This window comes from Triplophysa dalaica, chromosome 19, assembly GCF_015846415.1.
Source record: "Triplophysa dalaica isolate WHDGS20190420 chromosome 19, ASM1584641v1, whole genome shotgun sequence".
NCBI classification, from domain to species: domain Eukaryota; kingdom Metazoa; phylum Chordata; class Actinopteri; order Cypriniformes; family Nemacheilidae; genus Triplophysa; species Triplophysa dalaica.
In genome coordinates, this window is record NC_079560.1 from 18,867,183 (window position 1) to 18,893,716 (window position 26,534).

Consider the following 26,534-nt stretch of genomic DNA (forward strand, 5'->3'; position numbering starts at 1 on the left):
ATGCTGCCCCTCGGCAACATTATTAGAAAACATGGAATTAGCTTCCACTGTTATGCAGATGATACTCAGCTTTATATCTCATCAAGACCAGATGATTCCTTTAAGCTATCCAAACTGGCAGAGTGCATCGAGGACATAAAACATTGGATGACTAGTAATTTCAAAGAACTTGGTTCGAGCTAAGGACTTGTTACTCCGGTCATCCAGCATTGCATATATTTTCTTGCCTTTGTTGCGGTCGCCAGCTGGATAGACATTGACGAGGCCTATTTTGGAGAAAGACTTGCCATGAAAGCCTTCTCAACACACTTCAGTACAGTAAGACACAACGGCAGACTCTTGGACTTCTTCTTTCTCCCCGCCATGCTCTGCTGGGGAAGTAGAGGGCTTGGAGGCCCATTGAACTGGGCCTGGGTGCAGGGCAGATGGATGCCAGTTACTGCCACACTCAAAACATTTGTCTGTCTACTCACAGTACCAAGCTACTTATCTGATGCACAGCATTTAAAGCAGATATTTGGCTCCTTTAATATTATTTTCCATTCATCAATAGGCCTTTCCCTAAAGCCTCTGCACCTTCGTAAGGGATGTGGTTTGTGATGCACAGGGCAAAACTTGTCTGGGCCCTCAACAGAGGACGTGGAGTTGGAGGAGGGGAACACGTCTGTTTTATGAATAGAGACTGATCTTCGGCCATTGCCGTGACTCTCAATAAACCTGCTTCTATTTACGGTGTTAGATACAGACAGTAGATTAAAGCTTGGGTCATTACTGTGAAACTAATGCACGTTCACGCAGATGAGCAGGGCCCCTGTGCATCTTTCTTTGGGTGTTTTTCACAGTCGGTAGACAAGTCTCTTTAGTGTCCTGCGTTTTTAGAACTGTGACCTTTAATGCCTACTCTCTGTAAGCTGTTAAGGTATTAACGACCATTCCACAGGTGCATGTTAATTAATTGATTATTGTTAATTGAACATGCATGGAAAACATTGTTTAAACCCTTTACATTGAAGATCTGTAAAGTTATTTGGATTTTTACAACATTATTGTTGAAATACACAGTCCTGAAAAAGGGACGTTTCTTTTTTTGCTGAGTTTATGAGGGTGTGTGAACAGGGAGGTCTCTAGCATAATGTTGATGGCTGTTCAGGAGTTGAGGTGAAGTCTGTTCTGCAACCCTTTTATTGCCATGCATTTCGCTAGCTGCAGGGTGGCTACTTGGCTGATAGTGGATAAAGTCTAATGGTTTATCTTCCCATTCTTCACATACTGATGCGCAGGGGCTAGCATGCTGTGGTGTTTTCTCGTGGGTTGAACTGTGATCTTTGAGTGAGTGTTTGCTACCACTAAAATGACTGTGCTTGCTCACATACTCCTCAGTCCGTTGTTGTACACTTTGCAGGGGTTATAGGAGCAGTTATATTCATCTGTAGCCTCAAATTCTGCAGCGGCCGCCTCCATGACTGCAGCTTCGGCCATCGTTATTTGAGTTCTACACATGAGTCATTAATTATGTATGTAGAGTAGTTATCAGTTAGTATACGAGATAAGTATTATACGTATAAGCGTGAACTTCAAGGTAAACAGTTGCATTGGAACTTAACGACAACTCCATCTCACACTTAACACTAAATAACACCACATTCATATATTTTACTTCCTACTTACAAGGAATGACCGCTCTGTATCAAATGGTTTCACAATAAAAGTCTCCGGATACACATCTAAATCTAAGACTGGGGATGCCAGAACATTGTGTGACCCAGTCCAAATGTTATAACAGATATTGGTATTAGATCTTTTTGGTAACTGAGTTGATTTGCTGTCATCTGCAGTGAAGAGGGAGAGGGTACAGCCTCAGAAGTTCATCATCACTGTCTGTTTGAGCTTTTTGTAGTTCAATTATTTCAAGGGTGTCGGTGTACATAATCAAAAGGTTGTCTCTTGACAATAGCATTTCCTCAATGTCTTGCGCATTAGTTGTTGACAAGTCCATTTCAGCTTAAATGAATTTGGACAAAACAGAATTTCATATTGAAAGGACCTGATCATTTTTCAAGACTTTCAGCACTTTGTTAGGTAATTGTTTCTTTGTCTGATAACTTTACATGTGGGGCATCTACGCAATGGCTGTTCTAGATTGAAGTCATGCTGTGACTGATGACATTTTGGACAAAGCTTGTTGATTTGGATTTTTGCCCCCTGTGTTTTTGAAATCAGTATTGTTTTCTGGAAGGCAAGGTCTTCTGTGACTTTTGGTTCTTGACCAGCAGGAAACACTTTACTTTGCACAATTGGTTTAATCATAGTGCTCCTTAAAGAAGTTAAATGTCGAGATGCCCCTGAAGCCCCTGAAATTTGCATATTTTCAAACTCATACGTCTCATTCAGTTCCACCGGAGTCCCTAATTTGTCCCATAAAGTAAGAATAATCTGACCGGTTTTGTCTTTTAGGAAGACTAATTTTATTTCATACGCTGTGTCCCAGGCATTCACAGTTGCCTGAAGTTTGGTCACCTGAAATACAAGAGATGTCTTATTAGTTTCAGGGACAGACATCTTGTGAGAAAATGGCACTGACATGTTTTGGAGTGCAAATTGCTCTCAGTAAAAGCACCTCAAACATGCATTTTAGTCTAGGCCTAGGCTTAAACTTTGACTGTGCAACCAGATTTTAAAATACACACTTATTTGAACAGATTAAACTGAGTGAAAACGTACATGCTGCTTTGGACCCAACGATTTGATCTGTTCAACATACATCAGCTGGGTTTCGATTGGAGATTTATGTGGAAAATCCACATTTATAACTTCCGTTACGTTGTTCCTATCACAGTGATTCAAAAAGGTTTTGCTGTTTGGGTCTGGAAAAGCACTATAAGAGTACAAAATTAGTAGAGATTACAGATAAACGCATACACTGATAGATAGGTTTATACCATTCTTACCTGGTTTGTTTCTTGTGTTTGTCTGCTTGACTGCTCTGACATTTTTTGCTGTGGTGGACCACATGATATGTTGTTCTGCTGCATAAATAACTGTGTGGTGAAACACATCTCTTTGTGTTTGGAACGTTTCATTGAAATATTTAAATTGAACTTGATATTGTGACAGGAGTTACTGCATGTATATAACCACATAAGGGCTGTGGTGCTGGAGTGTCTGGTTTTGCTTGTTTTTTATTCATTTTGGAAATGTTACAGCATGTGTTCTAGTATCTAGAAGATCATGTCACAAACGATGGTGGTTTAAAACGTCAGTTTCCACTTAAAGTGGCATGGGCATGCACCGTTCACAAAGTGCAAGGAGTGACAGTAGACAAAGCGGTCGTCTTACTTGACAAGGTATGTTGTCCAGGACAAGAGTATGTTGCACTGAGAACCCTCGATGGACTAATAATTAATAACTTCAAAGAGTCTGCCATATTTTGTAATGAGAAAATCGATTCTGCTATGAAAAACATGTGCCGACTTGCTTTAGAAAATCACAGTGTCATAAAGACACCTGATAGGTGTACAATTGGTCTTCATAATGTACAGAGTTTTCGAGCTTATGTTCAAGATATTCAAGTTCACCAATAGCTAATGAATGCGGATTGTATCTGTTTAACTGAAACTTTGCTTGAAGTTGAAGACGATGTGCAGATATCAGGATTTGTTTTTAAGAACAATCTTTGAGCTAAGTGCTATGTTGAGAGCACTCCACTTTTCACTGATTTAAAACGACAAAGAGGTGGTGGAGTCGGAGTATTCTGTTGTGATGGCATTCATCTTAACGTCATCATTCCAGAACCTTGCACCTTGGAATGTTTATACTTTCAAGTTCCACATATAAGTTTGAATGCTGCTTTGCTGTACAGGCCTAATTCATATCCACTTGACATGTTTCGACAAATTATGCTGCATATTATTGATGAGCTGGGGAAACATTCAGGCAAGAAACTAATTATGGGAGACTTCAATGACTTTAATGAGGACATCTTGACATCATCTACAATTGGAACATTAATGGAATTACATGGATACAGTCAACATGTGCAACATCCTACAACTGAGAAAGGAACGCTGATAGACCATGTCTATGTTAAAGATGCAGAAAACGTTTCAGTCGAAATCGTGCAGACCTATTACTGTACCATCAGGCAGTACTCATACAGGCAGACAGGGAATGATTGTGACGTACTGAAATGATTATAACTGCATTCTCTTTTCTTTTCATTACCTTTACTGTGCAATGTTCATTCTGAGATTCCAATGGGCATACAACTGGAGAAAAAGTGTATAACCTGAGACGGTATGTTCCTAGACTACCTATATCTAAATGAGACCTATAATAATCCATCAATCAAGGTCTATCTGAAGGCAATCTGTTTTATTTGTGAAACACACTGTAATGAGAATTTTGTATCACTGTATTGTCTGTTCTGTTTTTGTGTCCATACCATGTGAACACTATCCTGAGATTCCAAGCTTCACAGAGTCCATTCAATCCAGCCTCAGTTATCATCGTTCACAATCCTACATCTCCTATAATCACTCTTCTTTCTTGAGCTAATATGTTTTATCCCGCCAAGGTAATTGTAGTATTTAATTTGTATTCAACTTTATATGTTTAGATTAAAATTAAATTTTATTTATTTAAGAGATTTTTCTCGCTTTCCTGTAGCTCAGCGGTAAGAGCATTGCATTAACAATGTAAGGTTGTGGGGGTCGATCCCAGGGGATTGCAAAAACCTATGTATAACTGTATAGGAATTGGACTGTAAGGCTCTTTGGATAAAAGCGTCTGCCAAATGCATAAATGTAAAGGTAAATGTAGTTTCTAACTGAAATCAAGTATATTACATTACTGAAGTATTTTGTTATTAATCTAATTTCAGTTATATCCTTAGCCATCCAAACAATACTGGATGCTTCCCAACATCATAGGAACATCTACAGAGACTGCCTGCATCCATCCAGTTGCCTCCTGATATAACAACATTAAGTTAGAACAACACAAAAATAGTCAAGATTTACTAACATGCACAAAGGTAAGTTGACTCAGGTGTGCCTGGTTACGAAAAGATTTTCTGTTTGAAATGTAGTAAACTGTGTTAAAGGCATTGCTAAATGAACTATATGCAAGTAACCCCACATACTTTCACCAACAATATACTTTCAGGTTAATGCATAAAAACTCAATATCTACTGTCCACTGCTCTCAAAAGGTGAGTGTATAGACGGGGTCTACATTAGTTGCAAAATGTTTTTGTTTTGTAAAAGTTGTAAACGCAGTTAATGTTCCATAAATGCATTTTCAGATTTCCGCAATGCGCTACACTTGTAATTTCCTCCTTATCCATTATGATTCTCTTCTCCATGTGTCATGAAATTCAACGGAGAAGAACCCAAGTGCGTGCAGCAACAATGAATGGGGTTTTAACAAAGGTTTAATAATCAACAAAACAGGATCAAAATAAAAACCCACGATGGGGACAAACAGGGGGCACGACCCATATAAAAACAAGAAACAAAACACTTACCATGTGGGGACAAAACAAAGGAGACAGAATCAAAACTAACACTCACAATTATGGTCTAGACAAAAGGGAAAAGGTAATAGATACTGGAGGGTAACAGAAACACGCAAGGCAAGGCAACGCAACGCAACAATAACTGGCATAAAGCACGACACGGTTAAGTACAGGTACAAGTACATTCAACAAACGAGCACAGGACAACAGACACGAGGATCTTTTATAGGGTAGACAGACAAAGGATAATTAACAGGGATCAGGTGACAGGGATTAAACACTGAGGGAAAGCTAACACGATGGCGGGAACAAAGACGCAGACCGGAGAGAGAGTATAGCAAGCCGATAGGATCACTATCTCTCCCTTCACACACAACCTAAGGCTATGCCATGACTCCACTGCAGGAATAAGAATAATCATGACACCATGAGCTGTTTTTATAAAGAAGCACACAACTGATAAAAAGGTAAATTGTACAATGTCTGTAAAGTGTAGATTAACTATTTTCTTTGAGCTGATATTAAAGAAACAACAATATTCTTTCAGTTTCGTGCAGCACAACTCAATAACTACTGTCCACTACTCTCAAAGGGTGAGTGGAGAGACTGACTACATTAGGTGCAAAATGTTATTGTTGTGTAAACACTTTATTCATCAAGCAGTTAATGTTCCATGATGTATTTTCAGATTTCCGCAATACACTACAGTTGTAAATTCCTCCTTATCCATTATGATTCTCTTCTCCATGAACTGTTTTTATAAAAAAGCACACAACCCATAAAAAGGTAAATAAATGTAATTGTATACTGTGTGCAAAACTGTAATTGACTCATTTCTTCAAGCGTGGTTTCCCCACTACTAACAATACATTTTCAGTTTTGTGCATCAAAACTCAAGATCTACTGTCAACTGTTCTCAAAAAGCGAGTGTAGATCCGTTATGATTCTCTGCTCCATTAGCTGTTTTTATAAAGAAGCACACGACTGATTAAAAAGGTACTACTTATCTTATAATTTCTGCAAAACTTAAAACTCTTCTTAAAGTATTAATTAATGTATAAACTATAAACTTTTAGACTTGTGACGCAACTTGGTATCCACTGGTGATATTCTCAGATCCACAAACTCCTATTGAAATATCCACTACCGACCAAAGGTAAACTAATAGTTTCTGCATTAGTCACAAAATGTTATTATTCAATCCTCCACTTTTATCAAGCAGTTCATGTTCAAGGAGTTTTTTTTCAGATTTCTGAAATGCCCCAAAGTCCATACTTACTCCATATATCCATATTGACAATCTTGGTTCCATGAACTCCTATAAAAGCACACATCTGATATAAAGGTAAATGTAATAGTTTGCTTAATTTTTTAGACTTGATATGCTTCACTTCAAGGATTAATTAACCTATGAACAGTACAATTTCAGATTTGTTCAACAGCTCTGTAAGTGCAGTCATAATCACAGCTCCACCAACTACTGTGCAAATGTCAAATGCTGACAAAACAGTAATATAAAAGTATATTAATTTGTTCCAAACGAGTTTAGTTGAGTAAAGTTTTGAATTTTATCAAGCAGTTGAGACTCCATGAATGTTTTTTTCCCCAGATTTCTAAAACACACAGCAGTCATAGCTACAAAGAAGCAGTGCATTTTCAATCAGTCTAATGTTTCTGAAGTTTTCATGCATTTTCATAATTGTAACTACCTTCTGACACCCATGATGTCATTCTAAGGTCACTGAACTTCTGTATTGAACTGCTTGAACTGTATTCAAGCTCACAATTTGGAGAAAAAAGGTTGAATAAAATATCCTATATGCTTGTTAATCAGAAGTTGATACTAATTTGATGACTTTAATTTATTGATTTTCTGCTTCTCTTTCATACAGTGAAGACAAACCATTGTCAACTATCAATTCAGAAAATGTCCCAACAAAACTCTAAACTGATGCAAGCTGTCAAATTAATTTCACAAATTAATTCATAAACACAAAAGCAAAACAATTATATATAAAATGTTGGATGGATGGCTTGTATAATATTTAGCCTATGTAAAATAAATTTGGATATGTGCCAGCCAAAGGAGGATGGCCTGCCCCTGCTGAGTCTGGTTCCTCCCAAGGTTTCTCCCTACACCACTCAGCTGATGATGCTCCACCACTCTGCAAGATGCTCCTCTTCACTAATTTAGGGAATTTTTCCTTGCCACTGTCGTCGTTTGGCTTGCTCACTGGGTATTAAGGCACGATATTTTCAATGTATATTTTCTGAGTAAAGTCTTTGTAAAGCATTTAATAAATACATGATGGATTAAATGTACGTTTTGTCCTTGCTGCCATGCACTTACAATTACTCTTACAGTGTCCTGTTTATGTTGAATTGATCTACTTTTAGAAATTCTATGTAGTATGTTAGTTTTATTCCCCACACCATAATTTGGTATCTTAAAAAAAATATATATATATTAATGGAATAGCATTGAAATGGTTAAAGTCTTATTTATCTGACCGTTTTCAATTTGTAGAAATAAACAATGATGTGTCCCGCAAATCGCAAGTCCAGTACGGTGTACCACAGGGCTCAGTCTTAGGGCCTCTGCTCTTCGTATTATATATGCTACCTCTAGGAGATATATTAAAGCGACATGGCCTTTGCTTTCACTGTTATGCTGATGATACACAACTTTATATTTCCTTGAAGCCTCATGAAACCCAGCAGTTCCATCGAATAAAGGAATGCATAGTTGATTTAAACAACTGGATGAGTAACAATTTTTTACTACTGAACTCAAAAACAGACAAAACAGAAGTGTTACTTACTGGACCAAAAACCGCCATACTTAACAACCAAGAATACTGATTAACTATTGACGGATGCTCCATAAAATCCTCATCGTCAGCTAAGAATCTTGGCGTTGTATTCGATAGTAATCTGTCATTTGAGAGCCATGTCGCCAACACCTGTAAAATTGCATTTTTCCATTTTAAGAATATATCTAAACTATGTCATTTGCTGTCACTGTCAGATGCAGTGAAATTAATTCATGCATTCATGACATCAAGACTAGATTACTGTAATGCACTTTTAGGTGGTTGCTCTGCAGGCCTATTACAAAAACTGCAACTGGTTCAAAACGCGGCAGCTCGAGTTCTTACACGTACAAAAAAGTATGAGCATATAACCCCGGTTATGTCAACCTTGCACTGGTTACATATAAAGCATCGAATTAACTTTAAGATCTTGCTTATTACCTATAAAGCCCTACATGGTCTAGCGCCGTAGTATTTGAATGAACTTCTATTGTATTACAATCCTCCACGTGCATTACGCTCTCAGGCGTCCTGTCAGATGGTAATACCTAGAATTTCAAAATCAAGTGCAGGTGGTAGATCCTTTTCTTATCTAGTTCCTTAACTTTGGAATATTCTGTCCGGGAGAATAACTCTGTCAGTTTAAATCTAGACTAAAGACGCATCTTTTTAATCTTGCATACAGTACACTTGCATAATATTAATCCTCAAAGGATTTAGGCTGCATTATTTAGATAAACTGGAACCAGGAACACATCCAACAACAAATGATGTACTTGTTGCATCAAAGAGTGCAGAACAGTGCTCTACTCTCAGCCAGTCTTGTCTCTTTGTTCCAAGGTTACCGCAGGATGCAGTTCATGCCCAGACCTGATGGCAGAGCGCCGGTCTAGCCATCAGCATGGTGGCAACATGGTCTAGCGCCGCAGTATTTGAACAAACTTCTATTGTATTACAATCCTCCACGTGCATTACGCTCTCAGGTGTCCTGTCAGTTAGTAATACCTAGAATTTCAAAATCAAGTGCAGGTGGTAGATCCTTTTCTTATCTAGCGCCTAAACTTTGGAATATTCTTCCCTGCACTGTCCGGGAGGCAGACACACTCTGTCAGTTTAAATCTAGAGTAAAGACGCATCTTTTTAATCTTGCATACAGTACACTTCCATAATATTAATCCTCAGAGGATTTAGGCTGCATTATTTAGATCAACTGGAACCAGGAACACATCCAACAACAAATGATGTACTTGTTGCATCAAAGAGTGCAGAACAGTACTCTACTCTCAGCCAGTCTTGTCTCTTTGTTCCAAGGTTACCGCAGGATGCAGTTCATGCCAAGACCGGATGGCAGAGCTGAGAATGGGAAGCGGTGACCTGACAAGAGCTGAGATGATAGAGCTGGATAAAGGACACGGCAACTTGACACGATTTTTATACAACACTTCAAATGCTATTAGATTGTTAATGATAATCTTAAATCTATAATTTACCTTATTAGTAAGTTTATTTATTTTTTATTTAGCCTTGTTGTGCAAGCCCTGTTGAGCATGTGCAGAGGCAGCAGTTTTTGCCAGAGGGGAAATGGAATCCCCTGGTTGGGCCTGGGTTCGCCTGAGTTTTTTTTTTGTCGATTGGAGTTTTGGGTTCCTCGCCACCGTTTGCATACTGTTTTGCACTATTTGCCTGGTTAATTAGAATTTAGACATAATTAATATTGCATTTAAGAATTTATAGTCCGTTTAATATTTGACCTGTTGTTCTCTCTCCTTTATCTCAAATGTGTGCTTTCACTGTGCGTGTGTGCGAGTGTGTTTGCGTGTGTAAGTATGTATGCATATTGTGTGTGTGGAGCATATGTTATTATGTGTGTAGTTCTTATATTAATATGTTATGTACATAAATATGTTACTGCATTTGGTAACTGAGATGGCCCTGTTAACAACTGACAGTTCTGAAGCACCATCTTTTAATTTTTTTCTACTAAGTGATAGTCAAGATACCTTGGAAATGTCATTGGCTAACATTCTTCCAAATGTTTTTTTTTTCAACAGAACAAATAAATGTATATAGGCTTGGAACGGCTTGGGGAGGAGTAATACATGAGATGAAAAATGTGTTCTTTGGTGAAGGTCCCTTTTCTGTTTGTTAGACTTTAATATTCTAATTTAATTAAAGGGATACTTCACTTTTAATTCTTTTATATGAAAAGTCTGTCATCATTTACTCACCTTCGAGTTGTTCAAAATGTGTGTAACTTTCTTTTTTCTGATCAACACAGAGAAACATATTTGGAATAATGCTTATAACCTAACATATCTAAACCACATTGACTCCCATAGTAGGAAAAAAAGAATGGAAGTCAAAAGTGCCCCAGAACTGTTTGCTATCCTAAATTCTTCAAAATGTCTTCTTTTGTGTCCAACCGAACAAAATGATAGAATAGTTTTTTCTACTATGGGAGACAATAGGGGTTGAGGACGATCTGTTTGGTTTTAAGCATTATTCCAAATATCTTTATTTGTCTTCATCAGGACAAATAAATGTATACACATTTGGAACAACTCGAAGGGGAGTAATTGATGACAGAATTTTCATTTTTGGGTGTAGTATCACTTTAAGGCATTGTCCTGGTTTAGGGGGTCGCGCGCATACGTCTAGGACAACTCTGCTGTAATTGTGGTAGAATCGTGAGGTTTTCTGTATCAATGCGCGGTTTTTCTTTTAATCCCAGTGTGTACATTGAAGATGATGTCAGTCAAAGAACACCGATGTGCGACCCCCCTTTACCTCATCTGTCAAATCGGACCTAAAAGGTGGTTTCCCATATAGGTTTTAAGACTTGTAATAACTTACGTGACTCAAAATTGGCGTGATTTTGTCTCAAAATGCACATTAAAATATTTTTTGTAGGGCATATTTATAAAAACTACTCAAATGTCCTAATTTAACTAAATCCCAGTTCTGTCATAATCTAATCTCTGTTTCGATGTCTTTTGAATTATTCTCTTTCCGTTGACGTTCCACACTCCAGTCCAGCTGGCGGCGGTAATGGACCTAAAGCGGGGTCCTTCCAAACGCCAAAAAGATATCTGAAGAAGCGTGACGTTATCCCAGCGAACGCGTTTTCTACGTAGGCTCAAGGTTTTGTTTACGAAAGATTATTTTTATTTCATCATGCCTGAACGCGAATGTAAGTATTAAGTCATATTTTATCTAATATTTATCTTGTTTGTGAACTACAGTACACAACAGTGTTTTGTTAATCCTTCACAAACATGCGTGTCGTGCTCGACTAACATTGTATCTTTACCGTAGTCACCAAATGCAGAACCTTGTTTATGTAACGTTACATAACATAGTAATATAATAACTACACATATAATAACATGTGCTATCTATCAGACATTTCTTTGTGCAGATACAAACACAATACATGTATTGACTTATTGCGGACAGAGAAGTGCCTTATGTGTTTGCCGTATTGAGTTTGTTTCGCCGAGGATTTTTAGTAAACTGCATCATTATATCTTTGATGTGTTTTTATTTTGTTTCTTTAAGCTGAAGTATACTCAAATCCTTTGGCTCCAGATGGTCACGAGGTAGAGGACCATCGGTCAGCTCTACAGTAAGTGTCCACCATCACAGAAACAGAAAGGCCATTGTTTTACAACACTGTGGTATTCGAAGTTAAAGTTACTTAAAATAAACCTTTAAAATCATCCAAGTATAAAGCATTAACCTTAAATTAAAGCAAAAATTTTATTGAGATTAAATTGGTTGAGAGCCTCTGTTGCTTTCGCTGCATTTGGGTTATTTTGTAAGTCCAGCATCTTGGCACACACACACACACACCAGTGCGACCAGCCGTTCGACTCTGAACTCTGAAAGTCTCCCTGTGATTCAACAACAGACACACATTAGACCCATATCGTGTTCTAAACCAATCAGAGATAGTGAAGAGCGGACCCCACTCTGATTGGCTGTGGTTCAGATATTCCTTTACGTGTGTGTACCAGAGGTCGCGTTAACCGAAAATTCTTCGTCTTTGACAGATTTTTTTTACCAATAACGGAAAAATCTGCAGGCCTCCCATACAATGAGGGCAATTTGTAAATCCCTGTTTCGCTTCATCGTGATATGCTCGTGAAGCGACCTGCGTGTTTTCACCTGTCATTGTTACTGATTAGACATTTGTGATGCGATGAGGGAAACCCATCGGATGTCGTACTGGGACGCGGGAAAGACAGTTCACCTATCAAAGTAAACCACATAACATGGAGAATGAAGGAGTATCAATGCACATTTCCCGCCAGTCCTGTGTAAACTATTGCACGCAAAGTTTTTTTATACAATGTTTTCGTGAGTTGACAGAGCTCACAGTCTGCAGCACCAGAAGTTATCCCCGCTCTGCTGATCACGCGAGCCGGACCGCGATCGCTAAACATACAAGTGATGATCAAAAGTCCAGACACTATGCACATGAGAAACAACGTAAAACTTGCTTCGCAGCTTACTAGTTGTGGTCCGTAATGTTTGTTAGTTTCCTTGTGTAGTGATAATGGCAGAGCTCTTGTTCTTTAAGTGTGCCTTGCACCATTTTCCTTACTTTCGTTTTAGTCAAACGGTTTTGTACGGTATTTTTAAAGACTTCAACACCAGGAAATGTTTTTTTTTTAAATTGTTATTAGAGTAAGTCTCTTACCACTGTAAAGAGACTTTTACTTGTGATACTGGACTGTTGTGCATATATTTTTTATCACTTAACTTTGAACACGTTTTCTCTAAATTCCGTTCCTGAACATCAGAGCGCTTCAGTTGACATCAGCCATTACTTTAGTTACATACACAAGGTATGAGCAAAATAAAAACAGATTTGGAAAGGGCTTGAAAATGGTATCAAAAACTGTAAATAAATTTACACCTTGTGTTGGGTTTTCCCAGATCTAATCACATATGAACATAAATATAATTTTTTTTATATATAAATTAATATAAATAACAACGGTTTTACTGGGCCTTCGGTTGTATTAAATACAACAAGTTCCGAGATGATGCAATTCAGCATGATGACGTCAGGAACATACTAATAACTACCTAACGCCACCTTGCACCATAGTGACGAGAGTAATAGATAATGACGTATTTTTTACGAGCCTGTCAGTCAAAATGATGGACAATATAAAAGTATAGCGCAACCTCTGGTGTGTACGTTTGAAAATGCGTGTGCTGCAGTCAGACAGAGAGAGGTGAGCAGCCTAATGCAGTCAGTTAAACAGAGTGAATGTAGGAGCGAATGATGAGAGAAGATGAAAAAAACAATTGACAACTTTTTCGTGAATAATGTTAAGTTAAGGCCTGATCCGTCTGAAAATCATAATCATTGCTCTGAGAGCCATCAACCTCCCAGGTTATGTCAAGCCCTGGTCCATTTATCTTGAGATATTTTAAGTTTCAGTTCAGTGAAGCACCAACACTTTTTCAGTGAGTTACCTTTCTTGTAGATTTGTGCTTCAAATAAAGAACTTTGTGTTGACCAGATTGTTAGTTAATCATTTACAAGTAAATTTTGCCTAAATTTAACTGGTAAAACCAGTTAAATGTTAAATGCGTTAAAGTCGATGCAGTCGGCAACCAGTGCAAAAAGTTAGTCTAGAGCCCTGATTTTCTGTTGACGTTCAAGACTCCATAAGCGTTCCTGCCAAACGGCAAAAAGATATCTGATATATTTATTTGTTCTGATAAATACAGAGAGAGATATTTAGAATGCTTTTAACAATTCTTGGCCACCATTGACAGTCTTAGTAGGAAAAATGACAATAGTAGTCTAAAGTGCCCCAGTTTGGTTTCCTACGAACTGGCCAAGAACTGTTTGGTTACAAGCATTTTCCAAATGAATTTATACAAAATAGATGTTATATATATATATATATATATATATATATATATATATATAAGATATCTGGAGGATATAATTAAAACTGCACTTAATTGTTATTGTTTTGAGGCTCAGTGCTCTGTAGCGCCGACCAGACGGCAGCATTGTGAAGAGATAATAGCTTGGGTATGAGAGGTCCAGGGTGATATTCTGAGCCCTGTTCCTCACTCTAGATGTATACAGTTCTTGGAGGCTGGGCAGGGGAGCACCAATGATCTTCCAGCAGTCCGAACCGTCCTCTGTAAAGGCCTGTTTATACACGAGCCTGGCTCCGCTTTGCGAGCCTCCGCTGACCGCGCACGCAACTCCCCAAACGGACGAGATGTTTATACTTGACGCGTTCGCCGTTGAGATATTCTTTGAAACGACAGGGGGCACACAAACGAATTTAAAAGTCCTGTAAATCCGCAGGAAGTAGAATTACTTCCTGATTACTAATTTACCGGAATTACGTCAGATCATTCAGAATGGCATCTTGCGAGCAGCTGCTCAACAAGGAAACGTAGGAGATTTTGTGTTGTTGCTACTATCAAAAAAAGCGGGGGAAAAAGGAGATGGGATGTTCGCCCACTGCATGCCACAAAACATGGAGATGTAGAATCTTGTGAAGCAGTGGTGTGTGATGGACGGGAAAATGCATTTCAAACTATTGTTTGTTGATTTAATACATTTTTACATCAAACTTTTTGTTCACTCTTTTATTTCTGTGCATAATGCAGACACATTTCTTAATTTTGTTGGTTAGGGACTGCTAAATGTACATTGCCATAGATTAGATGTCTTTATGATATATAAAATGAGAAGATATGAGAACAGTTCAAAAGAGCAATGTTGATAAATATTGTTTTATTCTGAATACAATATAAAACGGACACATTGATCATAAAAGATGTCTGTACAGGCGTACCTGTTCAGCCAAAATCTCTTCAAAGCTTTCATGTTGACGACGGCGGCGCCGCGCAAACTGTTCGCTCGAGTCACAAAAATGTTGTTCACACCGCCACGCGAAATGAGCCCGCGCTCACTCAAAGCGAACACCGCGATGACGTCATATTTGGCGGGCGCACCCAAGCGAACTAGCGAATGTGTCGAGTATAGAGGTGCTCCGATTGATCGGTCGCCGATCATAATCGGCCGATAATCACTTTGGGAAGTATGATCGGCGGTCAGATGACGCAAAATTGACGAGACATTTATTTTACGCGATATGAAAATGGCTTCACCGGTCTGGCAATTCTACAAGGTGTGTGAAATAGACAATGCTTTATCAATCTGATGCGTGTGTACTATGTGAATTCCACGATGCGAGAAGCACCCAAAACATTTTTACACCAACAACCTCTTTAGACGTTTGAGGGATAGTCACGTAAAGGAGTGCGAGTAGTTTTCAAAGTTAGCCTCGCGCAAAGTGAGCGGGCAGTTCAGCAGCTCGAGCGCCACTCGGCTGCAGAGATCGCATCAACCGAAGATTCATTTGTTCTACCAGTGATAAAAATATCTGAAGGCAATCGTCATTTTGACGGACTACAATAAAGGCGATTTGTAATTCCCCTTTTTATCATTTCGTGTCATTAGAACGTGATCGTGAATGAACGTGATTGTGAGCGGAAGGAGGTAGACTATCGCGAAGGGACGTGTGTTTCTATTCATGATCTTACTCTCAAATGTCTGCTCAGTTTTGCTAAACGCGCATGGGGTCAACAGAGACTCGAGATGCATCCATCACTCCCCGCATACACACAGGCGCGCTGTGGTGCCGTCCTTACAGAGTTTTCACTTCATAAAATAGCGTCTTTTTGTATCAATAATAGCTTTCATTGAGTGGAAAAATTTCTCTGCGTTTTCTCTGTTCAGTGAAGCAGCACATATATGTGAAACCGGACAACAAAAGAAGTCTTATTGGTACATTTTTGGAAAATAAGATTTTTACATTTTTAAATTTTTTGAAAGCTGAATAATTAAGCTTTCTATTGATGTATACGTTGTCATGATATGATCATATCTGGCGGAGATATACCCGTTTACAACTCTGGAATCTGAGGGTGCAAAATATTCAAAATATTGAGAAAATTGCCTTTGAAGTTGTTAATAAAAGGCCCTGTTAATGGCCATCCACTCACAAAAATAAAGTTTTGATATATTTAATATATTGAATTTACAAAATATCTTAATGGAACATGAGAAAATTCGATCATTTTGACCCATACAATGTATTTTCGACTATAACTAAAAATATTCCCGTGCTCCTTAAGACTGGTTTCGTGATCCAGGGTCACATATGACCAAACCACAGCTTTTTTGTTAGTACAAAACACCTTTTACAGGCACCTGTCATTGTTATTGTATGGACATAAGAACATAAACATTTGCTTGTAATTAGATTATTATTTTATGTCCGACAACAGAAACATTGAAAATAAATGAAAAGTCTAAGTCTAGCGCAACCTCTCCTCAGCTGTCAGTAACAGAGACATTTTTTAAAGCATCAACCCTACTGCAAGGACAGTAAGAAGCATAAAGAAATATCAGATTATCAGATAAAATAATGTAATAAATTTGCTTTGATCATGGCCACTTTATATTGTGGAAGACAAAGGGTTTCTGGGACTCATGTCACATGCTGCTATGTTTTATGAAAATATGTGGTAACACTTTCCTTGAAGCATGTATGTTTAATTTATTGTAAAAGTAGTTTTCAAGCAGTGTAATGCACATTTTAATGCATTGTAATGTCTAATAGATAATTGTTATTACAGTTAATACATTATAACACTAAGCAATTCATTGTAACATGACACATTTTAAATTGGTTATAATTATTTACAACTACATATCATGCATTACAACACACATTATGAATATTAATAATGCATTTTACCCTTTAATAACTCTTTATAATGCATTATACATAAATGCTTCAAGGAAAGTGTTACCAAATATGTTACTTACTAATATTCATTAGTTAATTCATGACACTTTCTCTTTTGGTACTCAGAAAGCTTCAAATAGTTCCTATAATCGGTGATCGGTATCTGTATCGGCCAATACAGCTTTCAGTGATCGAGGATCGGTGATCGGCTAAAAAAACCCTGATCGAAGCACCCCTAGTCGAGTATAACCACCCCTTAATCTTCTGATGTAGTCTTCTGATGTCGTTACATTTAAAGGCACTCAAGTGCATTTAGTTCCAGTTACTTTGCACTTTTTTTATTCATTCAGACCAAAACCTTATATTCATAATTTGGATATTCATCACTAAATATCATTAAAAAGCTTTGAGCTTATAAGTGCAGAATTGGTACCAAAACCAATGGACCCTTTTCTCGCTTCTGCATTCGCGAAGCGGAGTCGTCATATTTGAGTTAAAACAGCAATGGTTGGTTTGCATGTGTTTTCCTTGTTGCTTAAGGATTTGCAGACCCACGTTTTTGGCTATTTAAATTGTCATGTTCAAATTCATTTAGCAACTGATAAAACAACAATCCCAGGAAATGGTAAAAATGCTTTTTACAGGGTTATTTACACAAATACGAAGGCAACAATGACATTCATTATTGTTGCAGTGGTTAGCCATAACCTTACCTCCATATTTAAACGGATAGCCCTCAACAAAAATGTAAAGATTTTTCTAGATTTTTTTTAACTGTTTATTAATTGGTCTGGACTAGCAGATCAATTTCTACTAATGTAAATGTCTGCAGATTGTCCAGGGATTGTGAAAACATACACTTTTTCTTAATGTTATAAGCACAAAATGTTACAATATAATTTACCAAAATATATCTGGGAAAGAAAAACAAACAATTAAACTGGAAAAAAATGGGGTTTCCATTCACATTAAGCGTTACTATACAAATGATAAAAGACAAAGGCTTTAACCAACTTTTTTTGCTTTGTTGTAATTGTCTTATTATAGGGAGATATATGGGTCTGTAATACTTACACTTGGAGCATAAAGGCATGGATCACTAGAGACACCTCAGCCAATCATATAACGGCGTCTAGTCTCCTTGCCTGCATTCCGTCCAATCCATGAAGCCGTGTCAATAGCATTGGTCGTTACAAGTTTTTAGCTTAAGGTGGTAGTGTAAAAGGGTTCAAGTTTGGAGGAAGAAAGGAGTCGGGGTCGGCGTGGCTGAGAAAACTATAACAATACTTTATTAGCAATACTTCCGGGTTTCACACTTCCCGCTTCAAAATAAAAGTCTTTCACTATCCGTCTGACCGAAGATCCTTTCACTGGCTCTTTCTTTGGACGCAACGTCTCTCTCCTGAGCCACACACACTCGTATTCCCAGCCGGCCTCTCTCTTCCATTCCAGATCTGTCGTTGGGTTTTTAAAGCGTCTCCTTGCCAATTACTAGAACGAGAAGCAGGTGTTTTCACTAAGCCGTTGATCTGCCTACTCACCGTCTTTCTCCCGACACTCCCTCCTCGCGCAGACCGTGCTGAATCACGCCCACCTCGCCACAGGTAGCCTTTCCATGGAGTGGCTTTAGTAGTACTTTCCGCGCAGGCGCTTACAGGTTTCATTTCGATGACGTCACAGGTGCGACAGGCAGGCGTCCAGACTTTGAAAGAGCTATTTTGCTTTTACAATATAATTGATAAAACTATAAAACGGAAACGATGTAATGCAGCTGTAACGTATAGTTACAGTGACTTGCAACTTTAATCGAATTACTATTTTTTTAAATAATGCTTTAAATTACTCTGCTAACAAAAAAGTTATCTAATTTACTGCCCAACACTGGTTGTAAGTGTTGGGCATGTTCATCAACTTAAAAATACAGCAATTCTAACCAAAAATAATTTGAAATTCTGACCTTTTTGACATGGTAAAATTTGTATCTATTTATCCATCTCTTACCCACATTTATATCACTCATTTTCAGTGCAGTTTGGTTTTCTGTCTGAGTTATAGTCTGTTTGTTACATGTAGATCCAAGCTGACCAATGATGACTTCAGGAAGCTTTTGATGACCCCCAGAGCCACCCCGTCTTCAGCTCCACCTTCCAAATCACGGAACCATGAGTATGTTGTTTTCCATTTGAGCGCACAGGCCTATGTTTTCTAAATTGTTATTTCAATGATAACTTGTCCTCTGTTGTCATAGAGACATTTAACCTTCAATCTATACATTTTTTTTATTTGGTAAATTTCCCAGAATGCCACGAGAATATAATGAGGATGAGGATCCTGCAGCTCGCAGACGGAAAAAGAAGAGGTGAGTTGAGGCTGTGACTGTGCTCCGAGCATCTTCTGAAACTCTTGGTAATATGTGCTGAGTCACCAAAGACTCTTTCATTGAACAAATTAAATGTAGAACCTTATTAAAGTTACAAAAGTTAATCAGTCAGGAGCAGTGACAGCTTTTTGGGGGGGTAGGGTTGTTCCGATTGACGATACTATCGTGTATCGACTTTCCTAAGACCTATCGGCGATAGCTGATTCCCTAACCTAGTTGGCTGTTTGCCAATATATGTTGCAAATCAGAATTACAAACGCGCACTGCGCATTTCTACATTTCTTGCAAAGGCTTAGGCTTTTCCTCGCGCCAGAGTGAGTTTATAATGTGCTGGTTTGAGGTTTCAACGCACAAGAGAGCTTGTGATGTGTGCGGCTCGTGCAGGAATTGCTTTGCTCTTATTTTCATAAGAGAAATTATTGAACTTTACAATTTCCCTAAATGCAGTTCTCCAAGCTGCATTCAATTAAAAGGATCTTCTCTCACCGAAACAACTATTAAATTAAAGAACTATTGAAATATTATAAATATATCAAAACAAATGTCACTTACACACATTTACCTTTTTATCTTTTTCTCATCTCACAAAAGTTTTAAGATCACAAGCCTATGAATAAAATAGTACTTTAATATTCTTGTTTGTTCCTTTTGATTAAACTTACATTGCTTTATTTTCTGGATAGTAAAATAAATTGTCTTTATCTTGGGTCTGTAGTATTAAAAAATGTGGGTTGGTTCGTTTTAGCTGCAACTTCAATAAAAAGTAAAAAGTCTCATGAATGAATGCTACTCTAAAGATTAAATGTATTTGAAATTTTCTGTAAGTAAAGAATCGAATCAACTCAACTATATTTGTAAAGCGCTTTTTACAATTTCCATTGTTACAGAGCAGCTGTACATGAGACATATTGACTATAAGCAAAGTTATATACCTGTAAAAACAAGAAACAAGAAAAAGGTGAATTCACAAAAGACAGACATCCCCACATACAATCGCTCCACACACACAATGCAGACATCGACACGCACACAGACAAGCATGCACGCTCTCTCTCTCACACACACACACATAAGCACAGTGAAAGAACACAATTAAAGCGGGCATAACACACAAGGTCTCTTCCAATCTCATATTAATCTAAGTACCTATAGAGTAGTATTGCATACTTCGTATCTTTGAAGAGAATTTAGTTTGATCACATTGACATGATCACAAGATAGATACGACTTAACCAGGGGGTCTCAAATGTTACGAGTTTCCATGATAAATAAACAAACGGGAGACTCCAGGTAACTTATGGATATCACCCACCACCCGAAATAATACCAAAACACTTCAAAGCAGCCTCCATTACATTTACATTTACGCATTTGGCAGACGCTTTTATCCAAAGCGACTTACATGCTTTATCCTATACATTTTACATGGGTATTTGCAATCCCCTGGGATCGAACCCACAACCTTGAGTTGTTAATGCAATGCTCCTACCACTGAGCTATAGGAAAGCTGTTCCTCAGCTGTAACCATTATTCGCAAACGGTGATTAAAACCTTAAATAATTATAGATCCTGCCAAATCACAGAGATGCCGATTAGCACAAGCTTAAGATCACAGACAACTTCTGCAATTAATACAAATGACTAGAGGTCCCAAGGTAATAGCACATTAAGCGATCTCTAACAAAGCAATAGTGACACATAGTACAAAAATGTTCTACTCGCATAAGATTGATGCATCATTTACTATCGGATCCAATATATACAACACTGCCTTTTAATTTTAGTCATTCCACAAATCCAGTGTCGATCTCTGCCTTGTTCACAGAGGAATCCTCAGAAAAATGATAACAAACAAAACCTTCATGTTTTTCCCACATGATTTGGAACGCCTTTTAAAATAAACATTAACCCCGCATTCCTAATACGGAAACCAAAGGAAGGTTATGCAACGATTGTATTCTTCCACAACCAGGGATGGCACCATATTTAGATATCTTTATCTGCACTTTTGTTTATTGCTTGTTCATATCTTGTTCCGCGCCACCTGTGTTACTTCAGAATTGTCATGCGTGAACCAGTAGTCAGGACTAGTGAAGTAGTCGTTTTTTTTTTTCTGTGGAGGCGGTATTCAACCTATCAATGGAGTTAGCTGGGCCTGTTGTCCATAACTGATGTAATCTCAGTAACATCTGCATTTTAAGTTCTAACACTTACATGATGTTCGCGTGAATACGATTCCCAAAAGCTCAAAAGCTCTGGTTAAAATTGAGATTTTAATTCATGACTCCTTAAATGTATTTGTGTATGATGATTCGTAGAAGTGACTGACATTTAACATACAGCACTAATGAGTGGAGTTTAATTAATATTATGTACTTGTTTTAATGCCTGACAGCAGAATACTCAACTCGACTCAACTTTATTTATATAGCGCATTTTACAATTTTCATTGTTACAAAGCAGCTGTACATGAGACACATTGAATACAAGTATGAATTCGAAAGCAGCCCCCCCGGCCAGGCAGATAGTGCAAGACAGTATGCAAACGGTGGTGAGGAACCCAAAACTCCCATCGAGAAAAAAAACCTCAGGGGAACCCGGGCCCAACCAGGGGATTCCAGTTCCCCTCTGGCAAAAGCTGCTGCCTCTGCACAAGCTCAACAGTGCTTGCACAACAAGGCTTAATAAAATATAAAAATTAAGGATTTAAGATTATCATTAACAATTTAATAGCATTTTAAATGTTGTAGGAAAAACAAAGTTGTCGCGTCCTTTATCCAGCTCTATCCTCTTAGATCTTTTCAGGTCACCGCTTCCCATTCTCAGCTCTGCCATCAGGTCTGGGCATGAACTGCATCCTGCGGTAACCTTGGAACAAAGAGACAAGACTGGCTGAGAGTAGAGTACTGTTCTGCACACTTTGATGCAACAAGTACATCATTTGTTGTTGGATGTGTTCCTGGTTCCGATTGATCTAAATAATGCAGCCTAAATCCTCTGAGGATTAATATTATGGAGGTATAGTGTATGCAAGATTAAAAAGATTAAACTGACAGTGTGTGTCTGCCTCCCGGACCGTGCAGGGAAGAATATTCCAAAGTTTAGGCGCTAGATAAGAAAAGGATCTACCACCTGCACTCGATTTTGAAATTCTAGGTATTACCAACTGACAGGACGCCTGAGAGCGTAATGCACGTGGAGGTCTGTAATACAATAGAAGTTCATTCAAATACTAATGCGCTAGCCATGTAGGGCTTTATAGGTAATAAGCATGATCTTAAAGTTAATGCGATGCTTTATAGGTAACCAGTGCAAGGTTGACAGAACCGGGGTTATATGCTCATACTTTTTTGTACGTGTAAGAACTCGAGCTGCCGCGTTTTGAACCAGTTGCAGTTTTTGTAATAGGCCCGCAGGGCAACCACCTAGAAGTGCATTACAGTAATCTAGTCTTGATGTCATGAATGCATGAATTAATTTCTCTGCATCTGACAGTGACAGTATATGACGTAATTTAGATATATTCTTAAAATGGAAAAATGCAATTTTACAGGTGTTGGCGACATGGCTTTCAAATGACAGAGTACTATCGAATACATGATTCTTAGCTGATGACGAGGATTTTATGGAGCATCTGTCAATCGTTAAGCAGTAATTCTTGGTTGTTACGCATTGCAGTTTTCGGTCCAGTAAGTAGCACTTCTGTTTTGTCCGAGTTTAGTAGTAAAAAATTGTTACTCATCCACATTTTTAAGTCAGCTATGCAATCCTTTATTCGATGAAACTGCTGAGTTTCATTAGGCTTCGCGGAAATATAAAGTTGAGTATCATCAGCATAACAGTGAAAGCTAATTCCGTGTCGCTTTATTATATCTCCTAGAGGTAGCATGTATAAAGCGAAGAGCAGAGGCCCCAAGACTGAGTCCAATACACCGTACTGGACTTGTGATTTGCGGGACACCTCATTGTTTATTGCTACAAATTGAAAACGGTCGAATAAATAAGACTTAAACCATTTCAATGCTATTCCGTTAATGCCAACGTAATTTTCGAGTCTATTTAGAAGTATGCTATGGTCAATGGTGTCAAATGCAGCACTGAGGTCTAGCAGCACCAATAACGAAATACAGCCACGGTCAGAGGCTAAAAGCAGATCATTTGTAACTCTGATCAATGCAGTCTTTGTACTGTGACATGCTCGAAATCCAGACTGGAATTCATCATTATTGTCATTCCTTTGGAGGAAGGAGCATAATTGAGTTGAAACTACTTTTTCCAGAACTTTAGATATAAAAGGTAAATTCGATATAGGCCTGTAATTCCCTAGTTCTTTAGGGTCGAGTTTTTTTTTTTTAAAACAGGCTGTATAACAGCCACCTTAAATACTTTAGGAACATGTCCTAATGTCAGAGATGAGTTAATAAAACTGAGAAGAGGATCTATAATTTCTGGGAGCATTTCTTTCAGTAGTTTTGTAGGTATAGGATCTAGCATGCATGTTGTTGATTTAGATGATCTTATGATTTTAGACAGTTCATCGTGATCTAGGGGTGGGCGATCTAGAAAAAAATTCAAATCACGATTTTTTCAAGATAGATCACGATTCACGATTTTATCGCGGTTCTTCTTCAAGTTGGTTTTAAGACTATTTTGCAAATTAAAGGGGCGTCAATACAGCCAAACTAAGTCCCCATATAAAAATATACTCTTTACCATTTATATTTTGAAGAATATTTTAATCAAGTTAATATTTAATGCAAGTGCAAGACCATAAATCAGCTGTTAGCAAAAAACTTTACATTTTGAATTTTGTTTTTCATCTTGTTGCGGCACTCGGAGTAAAGCTGTGGAATGGGCGTGGAGGATAAATATTTTTGGCTGGGTATTTCGTGACGTGGATCTACGACTTTGAGCAGTTTTTTAAAGCCCTCCTTTTCCACAGTCTTTATGGGAATCATGTCTTTGGCCAGGTAAAATGCGACCGCGTCAGTGACATCTTTCCAGCGCTTGTTCATTCTGTCATACGGATACGGAGTTCCTTTCTCAAATGGTTCTTTCGCTAAAGTCGTTGTTTAAGCCTTTTAGTTTCCGTATGCTTGGTTGTACCTGATTTACTCGCGTGGGATTCCTTTATAATTTGACTGTCGGCATACTCTTTCAGTCCCTTTTATTTTGAGGTGGTTAAAAAGGTTCGTTGTGTTGCCTTACGACGCTCGAATCTTATCATTGCCACATTTGCAAATAACTGTTGTTTGGGCCGAGTCAGTTGGGGAAAACCCAAACCATTTCATTATTACTGATGTAGAATTTTTTTTAGGGACCAAGTCCTCCGTGTTTCCCTCCATCTTCACTGACCGCGTCACTTAATCTTACTGAATTCACAAGCAACGTAAACGAGCTTGTTAATATGGCGCAATCTATCGCAAGTATGTTGACGAATTATATAGAACAGCACTATATAGGACGATTTAACGATTTTCCCGAAAAAGTGGATCGTGCAGTCATTTTAATCGTTCGCGATCTAATATCGTCATATCGCACACCCCTATCGTGATCTACTGTAGAAAATAATTGCAATTTCTCCTTAGGGGTGCTGTAGTTAGTTTGTTCAGCGGATTTCACTACAGGTTGCATTGTTATAATTTTTTCTCTTATATCTTGGATTTTACTCGTGAAGTAGTTCATAAATTCGATGAGTCGTCGATGACGACTTATTTTTTGTTAATTTAGCCACGGTGTTAAATAAAAACCTAGGGTTGTGATGGTTTTCCTCTATTAGTGTTGAAAAGTAGTAGTGTCAAAATTGTCAACGTTTTACTCATGCTAGATATTTTATACAATTCAGGCAGATTATCGAGAAACGCATCTTTGGTAGTTGAAGTAATCGTTCTACCATATTTGTAACAAGGAGTTTGATTTGCAGCCTTAGGCCATTGAAGCAAACATAATATCAGATAATGATCCGAAATGTCTTCACTCTGCTGAACGATTTTAACATCGTCCACATTTATACCATAAGAAAGTATTAAATCTAAAGTATGATTACGAAGGTGAGTGGGTCCTGACACATGTTGACTAACGCCCATGGAGTTAAGAGTGTCTTTGAAAGCCAGTCCCAAGGCATCTGTATCATTGTCTACATGGATATTAAAGTCACCGACGACAAGGACTCTATCTGCGGCCAGTACTAGTCCTGATAAGAATCCACCAAAATCTTTAAAAAAATTTGTGTGGTGCCCTGGAGGCCTATATACAAATAGCTAGAATACATTTTAAAAATGTTTTGTCCTTAGTATTAGGTGTCGATACGTGAAGTACCATGACTTCAAAAGAATTGTATTTAAAATTAGACTTCTGAGAGGTGATAAAAGAATTATTGTAAAGTTCAGCGACACCTCCCCCTCTACCTTTTAGACGAGGCTCGTGTTTATAGTAATAATCTTGGGGAACGGATTCATTTAGAGTAATATAATCATCTGGCTTTAGCCATGTTTCTGTCAAACAAAGCATGTCTTTTTTATGATCGGTTATCAAATCGTTAACAAAAAGTGCTTTATTTTAGAGAGATCAAATATTAAGCAATCCGAGTCGTAACAGTTGATTATCTGTATTTTGTTCATGTTTGATATGTTTAACGTTTATTAAATTACTTTCAAGAGGTTTACGCAATATCTTATGCTTGCTAATCCGGGGGACAGACACAGTCTCTATTTTATGTTGTTTGTAAGAAGGGATTATTACATGTTGTATATTTTGTGTATTCTGTAACGCGAGACGGCAAGCAGACAGTTGGTTAAGCCATTCTGTCTCCTTCCTGACCTGGGCCCTAGGTAATCTTACTGTATTTACGATTAGTCTTATCCAGCACATTTAAATTTGACTTGATGTCAGGCGCTCTGGCTCCCGGTAAACATTTGACTATGGTGGCTGGTGTCTCTATATTAACGTTCCGGACAATAGAATCACCGATCACTAGGGCACTTTCAGCAGGTTTCTCAGTCGGTGCGTCACTGAGCGGGGCA

At 38.0% G+C, this 26,534-nt stretch overlaps 1 protein-coding gene across 1 annotated transcript in view; it reads left to right on the forward strand.

Moving 5' to 3' along the window:
* Positions 1–11,360: 11,360 nt before the first annotated feature.
* Positions 11,361–26,534, forward strand: part of ik (IK cytokine) — a 38,550-nt gene continuing 23,376 nt past the window's right edge. The window contains exons 1-4 of the mRNA XM_056730668.1: positions 11,361–11,518; positions 11,887–11,953; positions 19,206–19,298; positions 19,432–19,491. Of these exons, the coding sequence (XP_056586646.1) occupies positions 11,503–11,518; positions 11,887–11,953; positions 19,206–19,298; positions 19,432–19,491 (236 nt within the window). The 5' untranslated portion in view covers positions 11,361–11,502. The remainder of the gene's footprint in view (positions 11,519–11,886; positions 11,954–19,205; positions 19,299–19,431; positions 19,492–26,534) is intronic.